Here is a 16,845-nt window from a genome sequence, read left to right on the forward strand (position 1 = left end):
GAAATGAGATTATTTTGTGAAATACAGGTGTCAGGCATTACTAAATTTTTTCCTCCAAACAAATGGTAGTTATTAAGTAGATACAGAAGTTTCTATGGATTGCTGTTCCTGGTGCTGCTTAACTTTTGTGAAGAACTAAATGTGCTTACCATAAGGCAAGACTTGTCAGTTTTCTGCTATTCATACACCTGAAAGTTGTTGATTTCCCTGGCAATTGTCTTCATATGTAATCTGTACTTTGTTAAGATGAACTGTTATGGTACCTGATAGCATTACTATTATTTTTTTTAAAGATTTTATTTATTTATTTGACAGAGAGATCACAAGTAGGCAGAGAGGCAGGCAGAGAGAGAGGGGAGGAAGCAGGCTCCCTGCGGAGCAGAGAGCCCGACGAGGGGATCGATCCCAGGACCCTGGGACCATGACCTGAGCCGAAGGCAGAGGCTTTAACCCACCGAGCCACCCAGGCGCCCCGCATTACTATTAATTTTTAAATTTCATTTGTAGGCACTTACACAAGCTTTCCTATATAAATTCTACTTAACGAACCTGATATTCTGATTGAAGAAAAAAATTCAAAAAAATATTTTCTTTTCCAGAGAGTTAATGGATGTATCCCTTATGTATCCCTTATGAGAGTTAATGGATGTATCCCTTATGTATCAAACCTGGCCAAAGTTTTCAGCCAACTGGTTTTCTAATAAGACTACAAATTAAACTGGGACCTATTTAAAGCAAACCAAAATAAACAAAAAAGAAATATTTGAGTTATTTTCCATCTCTTCTTGCTAGCCATGTTTCTGGCTTGTACCTGGGACTGGGAGAATTGCCCTTTTGGTGGAATAATGAGAGTAGGTCATATTGTGCTCAGTACTAAAATTTATGAATGTGATAGAGCTTAAACAGTAACAGCACTAAAGGAAACGATGTCTGTCATATCTTAAACGTTGTAATAATGGTATTGTTTTTAGCACTCTGGAAATACAAGCTTGCAATAAGAGCACTTCAGTAAATAATATCCAATCTCCAGTCTGGAGAGGGTTTTCCCAGATTGCTTCTAGCTGGTGTGTGTTTGGTAGCTGGAGAATGAGGTGGTCTCAGACTTCTGTGGGCAGGCTCATAGTTTCTTTGGCTATATAATTCCCTCGAAAACTTAGTAGGCTCCTGGGCCATTTCCTTGTACTTAATTACTGGTATAAATAACTGCACCCAAAAATTTCACCTGAATAGTTCTTCAGTCTCTGACTCTCCCTGTTCTAGCCTAACCCTTTTCTCCCTTCATTTTCCTCCTAACTTATTTGAATCTATAAACTTCGGTGGGAAGGCAATGACTCTTGCTCCTGCAACGGCTCTGAACTATAGTTTTATCTCTTGCTAACTGGGGTATTAAAAACACTTTGGAGGCCTTAGTTTCCACACTTTCACACAGTTTACATACACGCCATTTATTGCCAGAGACATTCCTATCCTTCTGAGCCCACAACTTGGCTGTTTCATTCCTGACTTCGCTTTTTTTAGTGCCTTGCTAGAAGGGGCAACTAACATGAAACAGCATACAAACACTTTTTAACCATGTCTCCAAGAACAACAGGCTTATTAGATATAGGATTTGACTGCCAAATTACTTCAGACAATCATTTTATCAAGTGCTTTGCTATATAATGCCAAGGTCACTAGCTTTCTAACTAGCTATATCTTTATTTTCATTTTTCACCATCTAACTTAGCATTTACCTACTTGTTTATACAACATCTCACATCTGTTATTGGTTTCTTTTTATTATGTGTGGGATAGGCTAAGCTTCCATAGCAAAAGAGAGTGATATTTTAAAATACTATGGTTCAAACAAGTTGGAGCTTTATTTCTCTCTTGTATAGCCATGCACATGATCTACTCATATCCCATGTAAGAAAACTCACATGACCAAACCCACATGCACTTGGGTTTGTAAACTTGGAAATTTTCTGGTTGAAGATTCATGTGCCTCAGTAGAACTTAGAAGATACAAATACTAAAAGGAAGACTGGAAGGAAGAACACACTAAGGAAATATTAGCTGTCTCTGCCAGCCATAGTGTGGTGTTCTGTCTATCCATTTTTTTTCCTCTAACATACCCATTTTTCTTCCTGGATTCTTGAGCTTCAAAGGAAACTTTCAGATAGCATAGTTTTAACTCTTCTTCAAATAATTATAATATAATTATAATATACACATGATTTGGATTAATGTATATAAATTTATTAGGAAATTTAATCCTTTTAATAGAATTAAGTAAGATATGATTCCAAACCACTTTGAATTATTTCTATTTACCTTAACTAGACAATATTAAACAAAACAAAATTATTATAGAGAATTAATTAAAGCTAGCAGAATATCTAGTTATACAAAGCCAAATCATGGTGTTTTCATTTTATTTAATAAACTAATTTTTCTTGTTTTTTTTCTTCAGGTTTTTATTTTAATTCTTGTTAGTTAACATATAGTATAATCCTGGTTTCAGGAGTAGAATTTAGTGATTCATCACTTAGATGTAATACCCAGTGCTCATCACAATCAGTGCCCTCCTTAATACCCATCACGCATTTAGCCCATCTCCTGTCCACCTTCCTTCCAGCAACCCTCAGTTTGTTCTATAGTTAAGAGTCTCTCTTTTTTTCTTTTTTTCTCTTCCCCTATGTTCATCTGTTTTGTTTCTTAAATTCCACATAGAAGTGAAATCGTATGCTATTTGTTTTAGTTCTTCAGGAAAATTTGCTGAATGAAGTATGTATGTTGAAATATGAAATGGTTCAATGTGAAGATACACAGGAAGATATACCGATTTCCTCTGTTGATGGTCTGGAGTCTTGAGGTTATGTTGGCAGTCAGCCTGTGAAAATATAGATCTTGAATGAACTATTTTGAAATATAGTGTTTAAAATAGAATCTGACGGATTTTGCTTAGCATAACATACTCCAGCTCCATCCACATTGCTGCAAATGGCAAGATTTCATTCTTTTTGATGGCTGAGTGTATATATCACATCTCGTTATCCATTCTTTATCCATTCATCAGCTGATGGACATTTGGGCTCTTTCCATAATTTCACTATTTCTAACAGTGCTGCTATAACCTTTGGGGTGTATGCACCCCTATGAATCAGTATTTTTGTATCCTTTGGGTAAATACTTGGTCATGTGATTGTTGGGTTGTAAGATAGTTCTGTTTTTAATTTTTTGAGGAACTTCCATACTGTTTTCCACAGTGGCTATACCCAAATATATTTTCTGTATCTTTTTTTCTCTATAAATAGATGTATATACTATATACTATATTTATTTACCAATCGTTGAGAAACTCTATGCAAGTGATTTTTTAAAAACAAATTCAGTATCAGTAGAATCTATTTAATTGGTTGGTTTAAGTACCACCTAACAATTTAAGATTAGTAGTGTTCAGTTTACGTTTTCTCATATCTTATTTTGTATATGATAGTACCATCTCTTGGATATGTTGTCATTAATGGAAAACTTCGCTTGTATTTCAATATAGGAAGAATATTCTTCGTTTCCTAGATGCGGAAAGAGATGTCTCAGTGGTCAAGAGCAGTTTTAAGCCTGGTGATGTCATACACTATGTGCTAGACAGGCGCAGGACATTAAATATTTCTCAGGATCTTCACAGCCTCCTACCTGAAGTCTCACCAATGAAAAATCGCAGGTTTAAGACCTGTGCAGTTGTTGGAAATTCTGGCATTCTGCTAGATAGTGAATGTGGAAAGGAGATTGACAGTCACAACTTTGTAATAAGGTGAGCATTCTTCTGTTCTTAAAGATTATAGTTTCTTCAAAGATGTTTTACTGAGGTGTAGAAAACTGACAGAAAAGTATAATTCTAATATTAATGTTAAGGATTATTGAAAGTTCAAATACTTATTTATGATAAGTTTTTCTGTGTAGTATCCAAATTTACATTTACCCTGGGATATAAAATTAAAATTATTGTATCACCGAAAAGAAAGGAAATTATTGTATTTTATTATAGCAGTAAGATTCACAATAGCTTTTTTTTGCCAAATGATAATTATATTAGATTTAATACACAGGAAAATGACTTTTATTAATAGTTTTTCCTTATGTCCATTAATTTAATGTTAATTCATTCACTAATATAGTTAATGGTTATTTATTAGTTGATTAATAGTTAATTTTTATATTGGTGAATGGATTAATTCATTTAATCCACTTAATTGATTATATTTGTAATCCTTTTTACATACAATAAATTATATTTGAACATTTCTGTGTAATGATGTAATAGATATAAGTAATTTTACCCTTTAAATGACAATTATTTATCGGATTCTAAGAATATGACAAGTTTATAAAATTTTTAAAAAGTATATAAACAAGTTTACATTTGATATCTTGCACCAGATTACCTGCATTATTCTTTATATGTGGTATTTGTATATTTTGGTTTTTGAGTTTTCTCACATAACTAAACATACCTGTTTTTCATTGATGGTCAGCAGATGTTTGATGAGTCATGTGTTTGGTTAACTTTAGATGAACTGAAAGAAACACAGCAATAGAAATGGGATTGTGATGACAACATAGATATTAGCTTTCCATTTCCAGTTCATGCATCGAGACATATGTTTTGGCTTGTTTTAGTTCTTCAGGAAAATTTGCTGAATGAAGTATGTATGTTGAAATATGAAATGGTTCAATGTGAAGATACACAGGAAGATATACCGATTTCCTCTGTTGATGGTCTGGAGTCTTGAGGTTATGTTGGCAGTCAGCCTGTGAAAGTATAGATCTTGAATGAACTATTTTGAAATATAGTGTTTAAAATAAATATAATTAATTATATAAGTTTTAATCATAAATAGGCAATTTTTTTTCCATAAAACAATAATAGCCATGAAAAATTATTATAATAGAACACTACCAGGTGAATAACAATGAATGTAACTATGAACATTTTACTTTATTGTTTTACCTTTTCTCAGTTGGAAGCAGGATCAAAGATTGATTGTAGATCCAGCTGAGCCTTTAAAAACCTGAACTCTTAAATTGATTGGACTGAGTTGTGGTTGGGGGAGAGGGGCTCTGTCAACATGTAGATGTACAAACAAAATTGTCTCCAAAAAGGAGGGAAATATTTAATTAGGGAATGACACTGGAAATGGAGGTAATGAGTTCCAAACATTGAAGTCTGTGTGAAGATAGTTGTGAAGAAAAACTAAGGAAGGCTAGGATGCTTGGGTGGCTCAGTGGGTTAAGTGGCAGCTTTCAACTCAGGTCATGATCCCAGGCTCCTGGGATCGAGTCCCACAGGCTCTCTGCTCAGTGGGGAGTCTGCTTCTCCCTCTGCCTGCTATTTGCCCTGCTTGTGCTCTCTCTCTCTCTGACAAATTAAAAATATATATATATATTTTTAAAAAAAGAAAAACCAAGGCTTCTAGAATTTCTGAAGAGACTAAAAATCAGAGGTCAGGAAAAATGAAGTAAAGATTTTACAGAAACGGAAATTAATTCCAATGTAAAGAAAAGAATTTTCAAGTTTAATACTGGATCTGCATGTGACTGACTCCTTGTTCTTATATCCCTCTAAGCTTTAACCCTGGGCTCTATATAGCTTAAACCTTGGTATCTATATATAACTTACTAGGTTCAGCCCCATTTCTGATTCTGAAATTAAGACTGTAGTCTTAATACTTCTGTCAGTTCACATAATTACCACTTCTTTCTTATAATAAGAAAAATTAAGACCTAGTATTTTAGCAACTTTGAAATATGTATTACAGTATTATTCACTATAATCACTATGGTATGCATTGTATCTCCAGAACTTTGTTATCTATCTGTTACAAGTCACTTACTGGTATTTGAGCAAAGGGTATTTGAACAAATTGGTATTGAGCAAATGGTGGAGCGTTTTTAGGAATAGAACTTCAGGAAGTTATTTATACTTTTCTAAGCTATAATTATTTTTAAAACTTATTTAACAAGAACGAAATAATGACCAATCCCTTCAAAAATGAGGAAAATCATCTTAATGAAAACATGAAAATTATCACCATAATTATTTTTATTTTCCTTTCCTCCTGGGTTTTACTAGCTTCCAAAAATAGAAGCTGGAATATTTTAGATTAAAGTATGTATTTGGGAAATGTTTCTGATTTTAGGTTAGGATAAGGTTTCTGATTTTATGAGGAAAACTTAGCAAGAGTCCAGGATTAGGCTTCTGATTTTACAAGGAAAACTTTAGCAAGAGTCCACTCATGATTAGAAACAAAATCTCTGCAGGAAAACAATCTTGGTTGTATCATAGCTATTTAGGGAGTTCATTCATTTGAGTCTCATAGACCCAATAGTCCTCAATGACATATCATTATACCAAACTTCAGTCCTTTCTAAAGCTCTTGTCTTTCTCATGGAGTTTTGTCTCATCATCTATGTGCTAAATACCTTTTCCTTCCCCACGTATGTTTGGCCATTCATTATTATATACATCTCTTTTACCCTAGAACACTGTGAAGGATTTTTCCTGTAAAACTCCATCAGAGCCTCAGTCCTTGCAATAGTCTCCCATCCATATCAACCTGGTTGAAGTTGTTACAAATTTTAGTAACAATCTTTAGAACCTTTCAAGTTTCTCACCTGCTTAGAAATGTACTGTGTCTGTATCTGCATATCTATAGATACTTTTGGTTATTTGATTGCGTGTATAGCTTGTGTTCCCAGGTTGCTTATTTGTTTTCCACTTCTCCTGTTAGTAAGTTTGTTAAGAGAGGTACATCATGCCTGCAACTGCTTGCAGAAGGCACTAATTAGTCTAGCGATCCCTCAAGGATCAGGTTCATCCGGGTATTACATTCAACCTGACCTCTAACTTAATAAACCAAAGCATTACTTGTAGAGAAAATCTTCATTTCACATTAATTAAACTTTAAGCCTCATTTTTAGTTTTTTCAAAAGGACTTTATAGAAATAAAATGCTGTCTTTTTTGTATAATGAGGTACTATGCATTATTATATCTCAACAATTATCTATTCTTCTAAGCAGTTGTAGTATTGGGGAAAGAGGGCATGGCATATATACGTGGCATATTGTCCTGTGACTATGATTTTGGAGAATGCTGTTTTTAGTCCCCCACATAAGTATTTTTAAATTATTCTGTGAAAAGTGCCTATTTTTGTGTTTGCACATATAATGGTAGCTTTTCATAAATACAAACACACACACATATCAAGCATTTTTCTCTCCTAAAAAATAGACTCCTTTAGTGGCAGTTTGTATCATGAATTAATCAATTAAATTAAATGTTGGCTTCAGTGGACATTACACAAAATAAAAGCTCTGGTCAATATGATATTTTAAGTAAGAGAAAGATAGAAAAATAAGTTAAAGCCTAGTTTAGATTCTCTAATAACTGACTAAATGCTGAATTTATTTGTAAAATCTATGTGTGTATATGCATATACATGTGTGTATGCATTATATATATGTGTGTGTGTATGCATTATATATATATATTTTTTTTAAATAACAGGGAAATGTTCTTAAGTAACAGAGTCTACATTAAGCAATATACAGTGTTTGTGTTTCTCTGACTTCACTCAGCAGAGTGTCCTCAAGCTCAATCCATGTTGTCACAAATGGCAGGAAGGGAAATATTATTTTAATATTATTCATTAGACCTACTTCTCTGGATATAGGCATTTTGAATTCTCTGAATCTGCCACTTGAAACCAGAGGAGACTATGACTTTCTTTTATGTGCCTCTGCATCCATGGAGTTGGCACAGGCCGGGATCTATACAGAAAGAATGTTCTGTGGGATGTATAATTTTATCTCCAATATTCTCTTTTCCTGTCTGGGATAAGCTCTTCTTCTTTTCAAATAAAATCTGTATCTAGGGCATTTTTAAGAAAAGAGAAGTACAATTTTAGGCCTAATGATAGCTTTATTTTATTAATTAGTAAAAAGAAGACATTCCAAATACTCAGTTGGCTACTGTTACACTTCTAACATTATTTTAATGTTGTGTATAGACCAAAGAAGGAAAAATATATGTAATTTTAAAATTATGAAACATTCCTTTATACCAGTATTTATAGAACCAGGAAATTTAGAGGCCTTCACAAATGAGTCTCTCAAATTCTACTCCCATTCAAGTGCCACATTAACTACAATTCTACCCATTGAAATACATTTGTTTGGTATTATTCTTATTGTCATTACATTAAATTATTTTCTCAAAAGTACTAGTAATTTACTACGTTAGTTTATTCATGCAACAAAACTTTATGAATGCCAGGGGCGCCTGGGTAGCTCAGTCATTAGGCATCTGTCTTTGGCTCAGGTACTGATCACGGAGTGCTGTGATCGAGCCCTGCCATCGGGCTCCCTGCTCGGCGGGAAGCCTGCTTCTCCCTCTCCCACTCCACCTGCTTGTGTTCCCTCTCTTGCTGTGTCTCCCTCTGTCAGATAAATAAATAAAATCTTAAAAGAAAAAAACCCACAACTTTATGAGTGCCAACCATGGGCCAGTCATGAGTGGAGTACAATTACAGAATGATTATCTTCACATTACATTCCTTCTTGCAGGAGGCCTGTCTCTGTGGGGTCGGGAATAATCACTGAAATGAGAAGTTTTTAAAGACACATGATAAAATCTAAAATATTTGTCTTTGGCCAGCACTGGTACTTCAAATTATGCAGAATGATAGAAAATATTTGAAAGAAAATATGAGGTATGCTTCCTGTACTGAATGAGACTGTTCAAACTAAGAACTTTACATGAAGTCTTTAAAATATTCCAGAAGAACTCTAGATAGGTAGCAAATCTTTGGATGTCACACACAACACATTCTAAGAAGATACCATAGGGCATTACAAGACATTAGTGTAGTGCCATGAACTGTCTGACAGCCTGACATACACTAACCAGAACATACCAAACAGCTGCATTACATACCTTACAGAATCAGCTAAGCCATCAGTAGACTCAGTCACATTACGAGATACAGAACAATATTCCAGTCACTCTAAACAGCCTGTGACTTCTTCTATAGTTGCATCGTAGGGTATCCTGGCCCACTTTTACACTTTACACACAATCTGTGGGATAGTCTGAATAGCACTTTCTCTGAGCCAGATTTCATTCCAGTAGCTCTTTTTAATATCCCATGAAGAAGAAGGATATCACTAGACTCTTCATCACTATATTAAAAATTGGTAAGCATTAGAGAAATTATCCTATTGAAATGAATGTCTATATTTTGTATTTGGGAGGCTTGACATCTGCTAACTGTTGGAGAGAGAGAATCAGTGCTGCATAGGAAAAGCCTTACCCAGTATAGAGTTCAAGTCCAAGCAGAGTTCACAGTAATGATATTCATTGAAGTTGGACTTCTTTCTGTGCTTTACTTTACTAATTTAGAAACTGAGATTATTGTATAAACTACATCTCTTCATCTAAACTGTTACAATTCCCCTACTCACAGAGCCCACAAGTGATAGAATTGCTCTACAAAATATCTGTCCTGTTTATTCCACATGGACATACCTAAAAGTATGCTGTAGAATTTCAAGAATTTAGAGTTTAGAAGACAATATATATCATTTCCATATCATCATAGACAAAGGAAAATAGGTTTAGAAAGCTACTTTTAAGCAAAAACAATTTGTTTAAAAGTATCCTTTAAATCTTTTTTTAAACTTTGTGTAGTTGTAAAATTATTATAACAGTGTATATCTTAACACTAAGCAGTGAAAATTGTTTTGGACTTTGGAAAACAATATTTAAAGTGCTTTTAAATTCTCCTGAAGTTATTTTTCAATTTTTTCAGATAATTTACTCCCATGTGAATTTATGTTATAGTACATTCTAATATTTGTGCTGTCTATGCTCAAGAATTTTATAAGTTTAGCAATAGTGATTTTTCTAATGACAAAAATATTCAGGTATTTCTTAATATTGATAATGAGAGATGATGGAGAACAAACCCTCATTCTATCTTCTGTAATCTTCTCAACCCCGCTTTGGTGTGGGAAAATGATAGTGTGTTCTTTCCTTTTTCTGGGTTATCTGGTGATTATAGGAAATGTCAGGCAACCCATCTTTACTTGTTTTTCATAGAAGAGAGGCTATGTCCACTCTGATAAAAGTAAACTTGGTCCGCCTCTGTACTACCTTTGACATTATGTGGAATCCTCTGAGGAAGGAATTCATTAACAGTTGCAACTGGTAACTGTTATTTTTTAACCATCATCTGGGGCTCCTTGCTGTGCTTAAACAGAGGTACTAGGAATCACAAGTATGACTTAAGAGATAAAGAAATGGTTAACTAAGAACTATAAAACACATTTTCTGTTTGGGCTAGTTGGAATTCCAAATTTAATTTTGTTCATTTATACTTTTCTTTGTACCTCCTTTTTCTCTGTGCTATCCTGTCCCCATCTTCCCTCCAGCCTACATCACCATCTTCTGTTTGCTTGGTTTCTCCTTTCTTGGTCATCATCCTTAGTTTCTGCCATGGTTGACCAGCTCCCTCCTAATTTCCTTTTTGGTTCATATATTTTTCTAAAAATACAAAACTAGCAAGGAGAGATCAATTAAAATTATCTACCTACCTATGTTTGTGTATATGTTTATATAAGTAAATCTGGCTACTCAAATTGTAGTTCTGAACTGCCAGTGTTGGAAGCTTGTTAAAAATACAGAATCTTGGGGCACCTGGGTGGCTCAGTGGGTTAAGCCTCTGCCTTCAGCTCAGGTCATGATCCCAGGGTCCTGGGATCGAGCCCTGCATCGGGCTCTCTGCTCCGCAGGGAGCCTGCCTCCACCTCTCTCTCTTCCTGCTTCTCTGCCTACTTGTGATCTCTGTCTGTCAAATAAATAAATAAAATCTTAAAAAAAAAATACAGAATCTTAGAACTTGTACCAGACCTGCTGAGTCAGAATGTGCATTTGATCACAGTGCTCAGGTGCTCGCTTCGGCAGCACATATACTAAAATTGGAATGATCACAGTGCTCAGGTGATTTTTACATGTATTAAGTTTGGAGATGTATTGGACATCTCTGTATATGTGGACGCTAAGCTCTAGGCAAGCTGGAAGTCCCAGTATGTTTATTTAACCTGTGTCTTCAGGATCTAGCACCAAAATTGATATGTTGAGGTCTATGCTATTTACAGAGTGAACAAATTAATGTAGGACTTAAGAAAAATGCGGTTTGTGTGCATGTATTATTATACACTGAATTGCAAAAGTAATATGTAAGAGGAGTCATATATAAGTAAAGGTCTTTAAACCCTTACAACTAAAAAGAAAATACAGAAATATGAAGAGCAGTATGGTGAAATGCCCTAGATACTGGGTGTCAAAGAGCTGGGTTCCTGATAGTTAATAGAAGCATAATATTGGATAAATACCTAAACATCATTTTTCCACTGTCCAGTGATGATGATAATATAGGCCTATTACTTCAAAATGTTTTTCTAAGTATTATTTGGAAAATATAATAAAGAAATGCATAAACTATAAAGCTTCATATGCTACTAATGCACATCTTGTTTAAGTGTCGTAGTTGAAAATTAAATTTGTCACTACATTTACTACACTTGATCTTAGCCAAAAGGCCAAGAAGCGATTGTCACTACATTTCCTAATAGCCATGGCCATTGACTAGAAAAGTAAATTCTCACTGTCTGTTATGAACAAGAAGTATACTTTCTCCAAATTTATCAAATATGTATAGAGTTGACACTGAATAACATAAAGAAAATATGGAATGCAAAGAGACAGGAACTCTTCTCAGGAGTGTCTGTAAAATCTGAGTATGTATTATTAAGAACAACTATAGTAAAGACATACATTTCTTCAGGAAACTAAAGCAATAAGATAAAAATGTTTATTATTTTATGATTATCTAGCTTCCTAAAAGAAGGGATAATATGTTTCAAAAAAGAAAAAATGGAGGAATTGACTTCCCTTGACTGATACAATGCATTTTATGACTCAATCAATTCTTGATTCTCCACCAGTGGGTATTTTAGGGCAAACTTTAAATCATCCTCTTGACCTATGAATGCTAATTCGTATAGCAAAGTAGACTCTTTCTGGGAAAGAAAAAAATATTTCTGCTTTTCAGTGTGTTCATAAAAATGACCTTGATTGTTTCCTCTTCACTATCCCAGAGAATATGTTTGTCCTTAACTCAAATGTTAACTTATAAACAGTGAAGTTTCTAGTAGTGAGCCAGATCCAAAGCATTAGAAAGATTTTTAAAAGTTTGTTTTGATTAAAATACCCACTTACTATTTTAGGGATAGTTCCATTGCATATTCGATATTCACTCCATTTAATTTCTTCCATGTTTTTACTTAATATTTATTCATATTTTGAACTCATGAAATTTTATAGCTTATATAAAACTAATTACCTTTGTGATTTCCATTGATATTAATCATAAAATTTATTTTCTAAGGAAGAATCAGAATTCCCATTTTATTATAATTATTTATAATTTCTTATGATTTTTAAAATTTAACCTAAAGCCAAATATGGACTTCATTATGGATTGTGATCTGAAGTAAAGCTCTAACTTTTTTCCCCCAACCATATAATTCCTTGGATGAGAAGATTTTTTTTAAAGATTTTATTTATTTATTTGACAGAGAGAGAGATCACAAGTAGGCAGAGAGGCAGGCAAAGGGGGAGGGGGAAGCAGGCTCCCCTCTGAGCAGAGAGCCTGATGAGGGCTCAATCCCAGGACCCTGAGATCCTGACCTGAGCCGAAGACAGAGGCTTAACCCACTGAGCCACCCAGGCGCCACCAGATGAGAAGATTTTTATCTAGAAGAGATTTTTTTTTTTAATGGAAATAAGTGTTAACTATTTTAAGTTTTAGAACATTATCTTAAAATGCTTATCTCATTCTCTAAAAATTCATTATTTTAAACAATTACAATTTCTCATCTAGCAAATCTAGCAAGGATTTTTAAAACTCTTAATATTAAGTGCAAACTTGTGTTGATATTGGCACTCCTGTGAAATGCTGTTATGTAAATTGATGTAACTATTCAAAAAATAGGCTGATAATGTCTACCAACCTTACAAGTAGTGTATTTCTTTATTCACTAACTCTAGTTCTAGGAATCTATCCAAACATGAACAGTTGCTTATGTTTCAAGGCATTTTATAAGCATGGCAAATAAAAATAAGTAAATAATTGTACATATGGATGATTTATCATTCAACAAGTGGCAAAGAGGGCTCTAAGGCAGAGACCAGTAAGCATAAAGGCAAATAATTTCCATGGTCTTGGGATAGATAGAGTTTGGGATCAGTCTACTGTTAGGTTCATAATGAGAAACAGTATGGAAGGGGAAATGTCGAGGTATGTTGGAATTACATGACAAAGAATCATTACACCCTGTTAAGGATTTACAATGTATCCTATAGTCCAAGAAAGGCCCTTTGAGTTTGTTGGCTTATTTATTCTTGTTGGGGTTTTATTGTTCTTATAAACAGAAGGGGAATATACTTAGAGGCATAGAAGCATAAGCACATTAACAGATTAAAGGACTATGATAATATATAAATAAAAGGAAAGAAAATAACAGGAAGAGCACTTTATAAGGAAGATACTAGAGAAGGCAAAATGTGATGAAATCCATCTCATAGGACAGAGTAAGATGATAAACTAAGCTTAGATGCTATAACTCATATTAATGTATAATGTTGTGGAAATTATCATTTCCTGACATTGGTTGAGCATTACCAAATGGTCAGTTGATCAGTCCTCCCACAGATTTTTTTCTAAATAAGAATTCAGTTTTGGGTTTAAAGTATTTGCTATTTTTCAACAAAGTCATCTGTAAATAGATAAAAGGCCAAAGTATCTACCCCAAAATTAAATGGTTTTCAGTACCTATTATTTCAGTGATAAATAGCATGACTTTGATCTTTCTTATAATTTATTCACTAACTCCTTCAGTCTTATCCATCTACTTATGAGGAATTGGAGCTGCAAAAATGGAAAAGAAGTCTCTAAGTTTGAAATGATCATGGTCTAGTGAAGGAGATAAAGTAATGACTAATAACATTGCAAATTGCTTTGTTAGAGTTATACAGAGACGTAAGCACTACTAATGAGGTGGAGAGGAGACATAAGCTGAATTCAAGATGATTTCCTGAGAGAAGCAGCACTTGAGTTGACTGAGAAAGTAAATATAGAATGGAGAGAAAAGGTAGTGAGACCAAGTCCAAACTGTATCCATTACACACAAAGGGGCCAGAGCATGGAAGAAAGTGGCTTTTCCAGTCTGCAGGTGGTTTCAGCATTCTGGAATAGAAGGTTGTGTAGGCCAATGGAACCAGGTGAGGCTGGAGTATGAGGCTGGGAAACAGGTAACACAGGGTGCATGGTGCCTCGCTAAGGAAATTGGGCTCATTTTGCCCACAGTCTGTAAAGCCACTCTGTAGAGGAATGACATGACCAAACTTAAATTTCAGGGAGATTTCTAGGTGATAGATAAATTAAGAAGGGAATAAAAATGGTACTACTGGAAGCACTCTTGAAAGGTGGAGATAATGAGGGGGCAAAGTAAAATAGAGACAGTATAGGGATAGAGTAGAAGGCAAATTGAGAAAATAAAGAATAATATGAATTGAATAATAGATGGAAAAGGCAAATGGTAGTAAACACGAATGTGCTCCATTTTAAAATGTGACATTTTTTGGATACCAGAAAATGAATCTTAAAGAAACCTAACTGGTTCTCATTGTTCCTTTGAATTAGTTAAGCTTAGTTAACAAACTCTATTTTTTCAAAGAACAGAGAGCTTGAATGACTTTCCTGAGTATACAGGAAAGGTATATAGGAGTATATAGGAAAGGAAGCAACAGTAGAGCTTTTTCCTCTCCTTCTCAAAGTTTAATATTTTATTTTTAAATAAAGATTGGAAACACATATTTTTCAATTAGAAATAATAGTTTGTGCTGTATTAGATCAAGAGGTTTTTAGTTGTATATTTACTCTGAAATAAAAAGACCAGGGAGAGATTGTCTTTATTAGGGTACATTTCAAATTTTGATGACTTAGCATGTAAAACAGAATAGGAATGCCATTATAGGGGTACTGGGGTGGCTCAGTTGATAAAGCAGCTGCCTTCAGCTCAGGTCATGATCCCAGGGTCCTGGAATCGAACCCCGCAACGGGCTCCCTGCTGGGCGGAGAGCTGCCTCTCCCTCTCCCTCTACCTGCCTCTCTGCCTATTTGTGCTCTCTCTCTATCTCTCTGTCAAACAAATAAATAAATAAATAATCTTGAAAAAAGAAAAGAATAGGAATGCCACTATAATGTCTGATATTCCACAATGGCATTAGCCATTCTTCAAAGTAGGTTAAAAAACAGATCAAACAGCATATAAAACCACACACACACACAATAGTAACTCTATGAGGTGATGCATATGTTAATAATCCTTGTTCTGGCAGGTATTTCCCAATATATACATATACCAAATCATCATGTTGTATACATTCAACCTACACAATATTATGTGTCAACTATATCTTAATAAAAGTGGACAAAAAAAACAAGAAATAAAAAATAAACACTGGCTTTATAGTGTTGAACAGTTTTTCCAGTTGTGACCTATGGACCATCTTGTGGAAAATTCTTTTCTTTTAATATTTACTTGTTGGGGGACCCAAGTGGCTCAGTCAGTTAAGCATTCAACTCTTTTTTTTTTTTTAAAGATTTTATTTATTTATTTGACAGAGGGATCACAAATAGGCAGAGAGGCAGGCAGAGACAGAGGAGGAAGCAGGTTCCCCACTGAGCAGAGAACCGGATGTGGGGCTCTATCCCAGGACCCTGAGATCATGACCTGAGCCGAAGGCGGAGCCTTTAACCCACTGAGCCACCCAGGCTCCCCTAAGCGTTCAACTCTTCACTTTGGCTCAAGTCATGACCTTGGTTCCTGGAATTGAGCCCTGTGTTGCTCAGCACACAGTCTGCTTGAGTTCTCTCTCCCTCTCCTGCTGCCCCTCCCCCAACTCTCTCCCTCTCTCTCAAATAAATAAATATTTAAAAAAATGTCTATTCACTGTGTGCCAAAAGTATGCCAGAATATTCTAAGTCCAGATAAGTGAGGGGGAGACTGAGACCTTTTGTTTCAAGGAAATTAACACTTTAATCAAGTGAGATAAATCTTTAAATCAGGTGGATCTGATTTCAAGTTCCAGCTTTTCCATTTAATATATATATTCAACCTTAACTGATTTATTTACTTCTCCAAGCCATGGTTTCTTCACATTTAATATGAAGAAAATAGTCCTCACCTTCTATTTTTTGTGGGTATAGAAATAAAATGAGATGTGTGAAACTGACTAATATAAACCCAAGTACAAATTATTTATTCAATAAATGTAAATTTTTCTTCCTTCTGATGGTTTAAGATTAATGTATTTGTAGTACATTCATGGTATGAAATTATATCTGTGACCTAGGTCACAGAAGATGTAAATATTTGCAGTTGAATGATCATTGTTGCTAAGCAGTTACATTTTCTCCCATGAAGTATAATTAAAATAATACTCCTTTGAGAGTTCAGAAACCTGGATCCTCCTGCGGACATTGGCTCTAAATATAGCTGTGTAACTTTGAACAAGTAATATAAATCACTTTGGGTTTCAGGTTCCCAATATGCCAAATGAGGCAGTTGAACTATATGGTCTCATAAATTTCTTTCTGGCTCTGAAACTCTATGACTCTATTTTCTTATGATTCAGTATACACCTTTGGAATAGGCCCTGTCAACTTGCAGAGTTCTTT

The 16,845-nt window shown here is 34.5% G+C and overlaps 1 protein-coding gene and 1 pseudogene across 1 annotated transcript in view; one reads left to right on the plus strand and one right to left on the minus strand.

The window, feature by feature from the left end:
- Positions 1 to 16,845, plus strand: part of ST8SIA4 (ST8 alpha-N-acetyl-neuraminide alpha-2,8-sialyltransferase 4) — a 95,185-nt gene that overhangs the window by 14,054 nt on the left and 64,286 nt on the right. The window contains 1 exon segment of the mRNA XM_032845796.1: positions 3,536 to 3,793. Coding sequence (XP_032701687.1) covers positions 3,536 to 3,793 — 258 coding nt within the window.
- LOC116863997 lies at positions 11,578 to 11,653 on the minus strand (annotated as a pseudogene).

The sequence above is a fragment of the Lontra canadensis genome, unplaced genomic scaffold, assembly GCF_010015895.1.
Source record: "Lontra canadensis isolate GAN:19392208 unplaced genomic scaffold, GSC_riverotter_1.0 scaffold4, whole genome shotgun sequence".
Classification (NCBI taxonomy): domain Eukaryota; kingdom Metazoa; phylum Chordata; class Mammalia; order Carnivora; family Mustelidae; genus Lontra; species Lontra canadensis.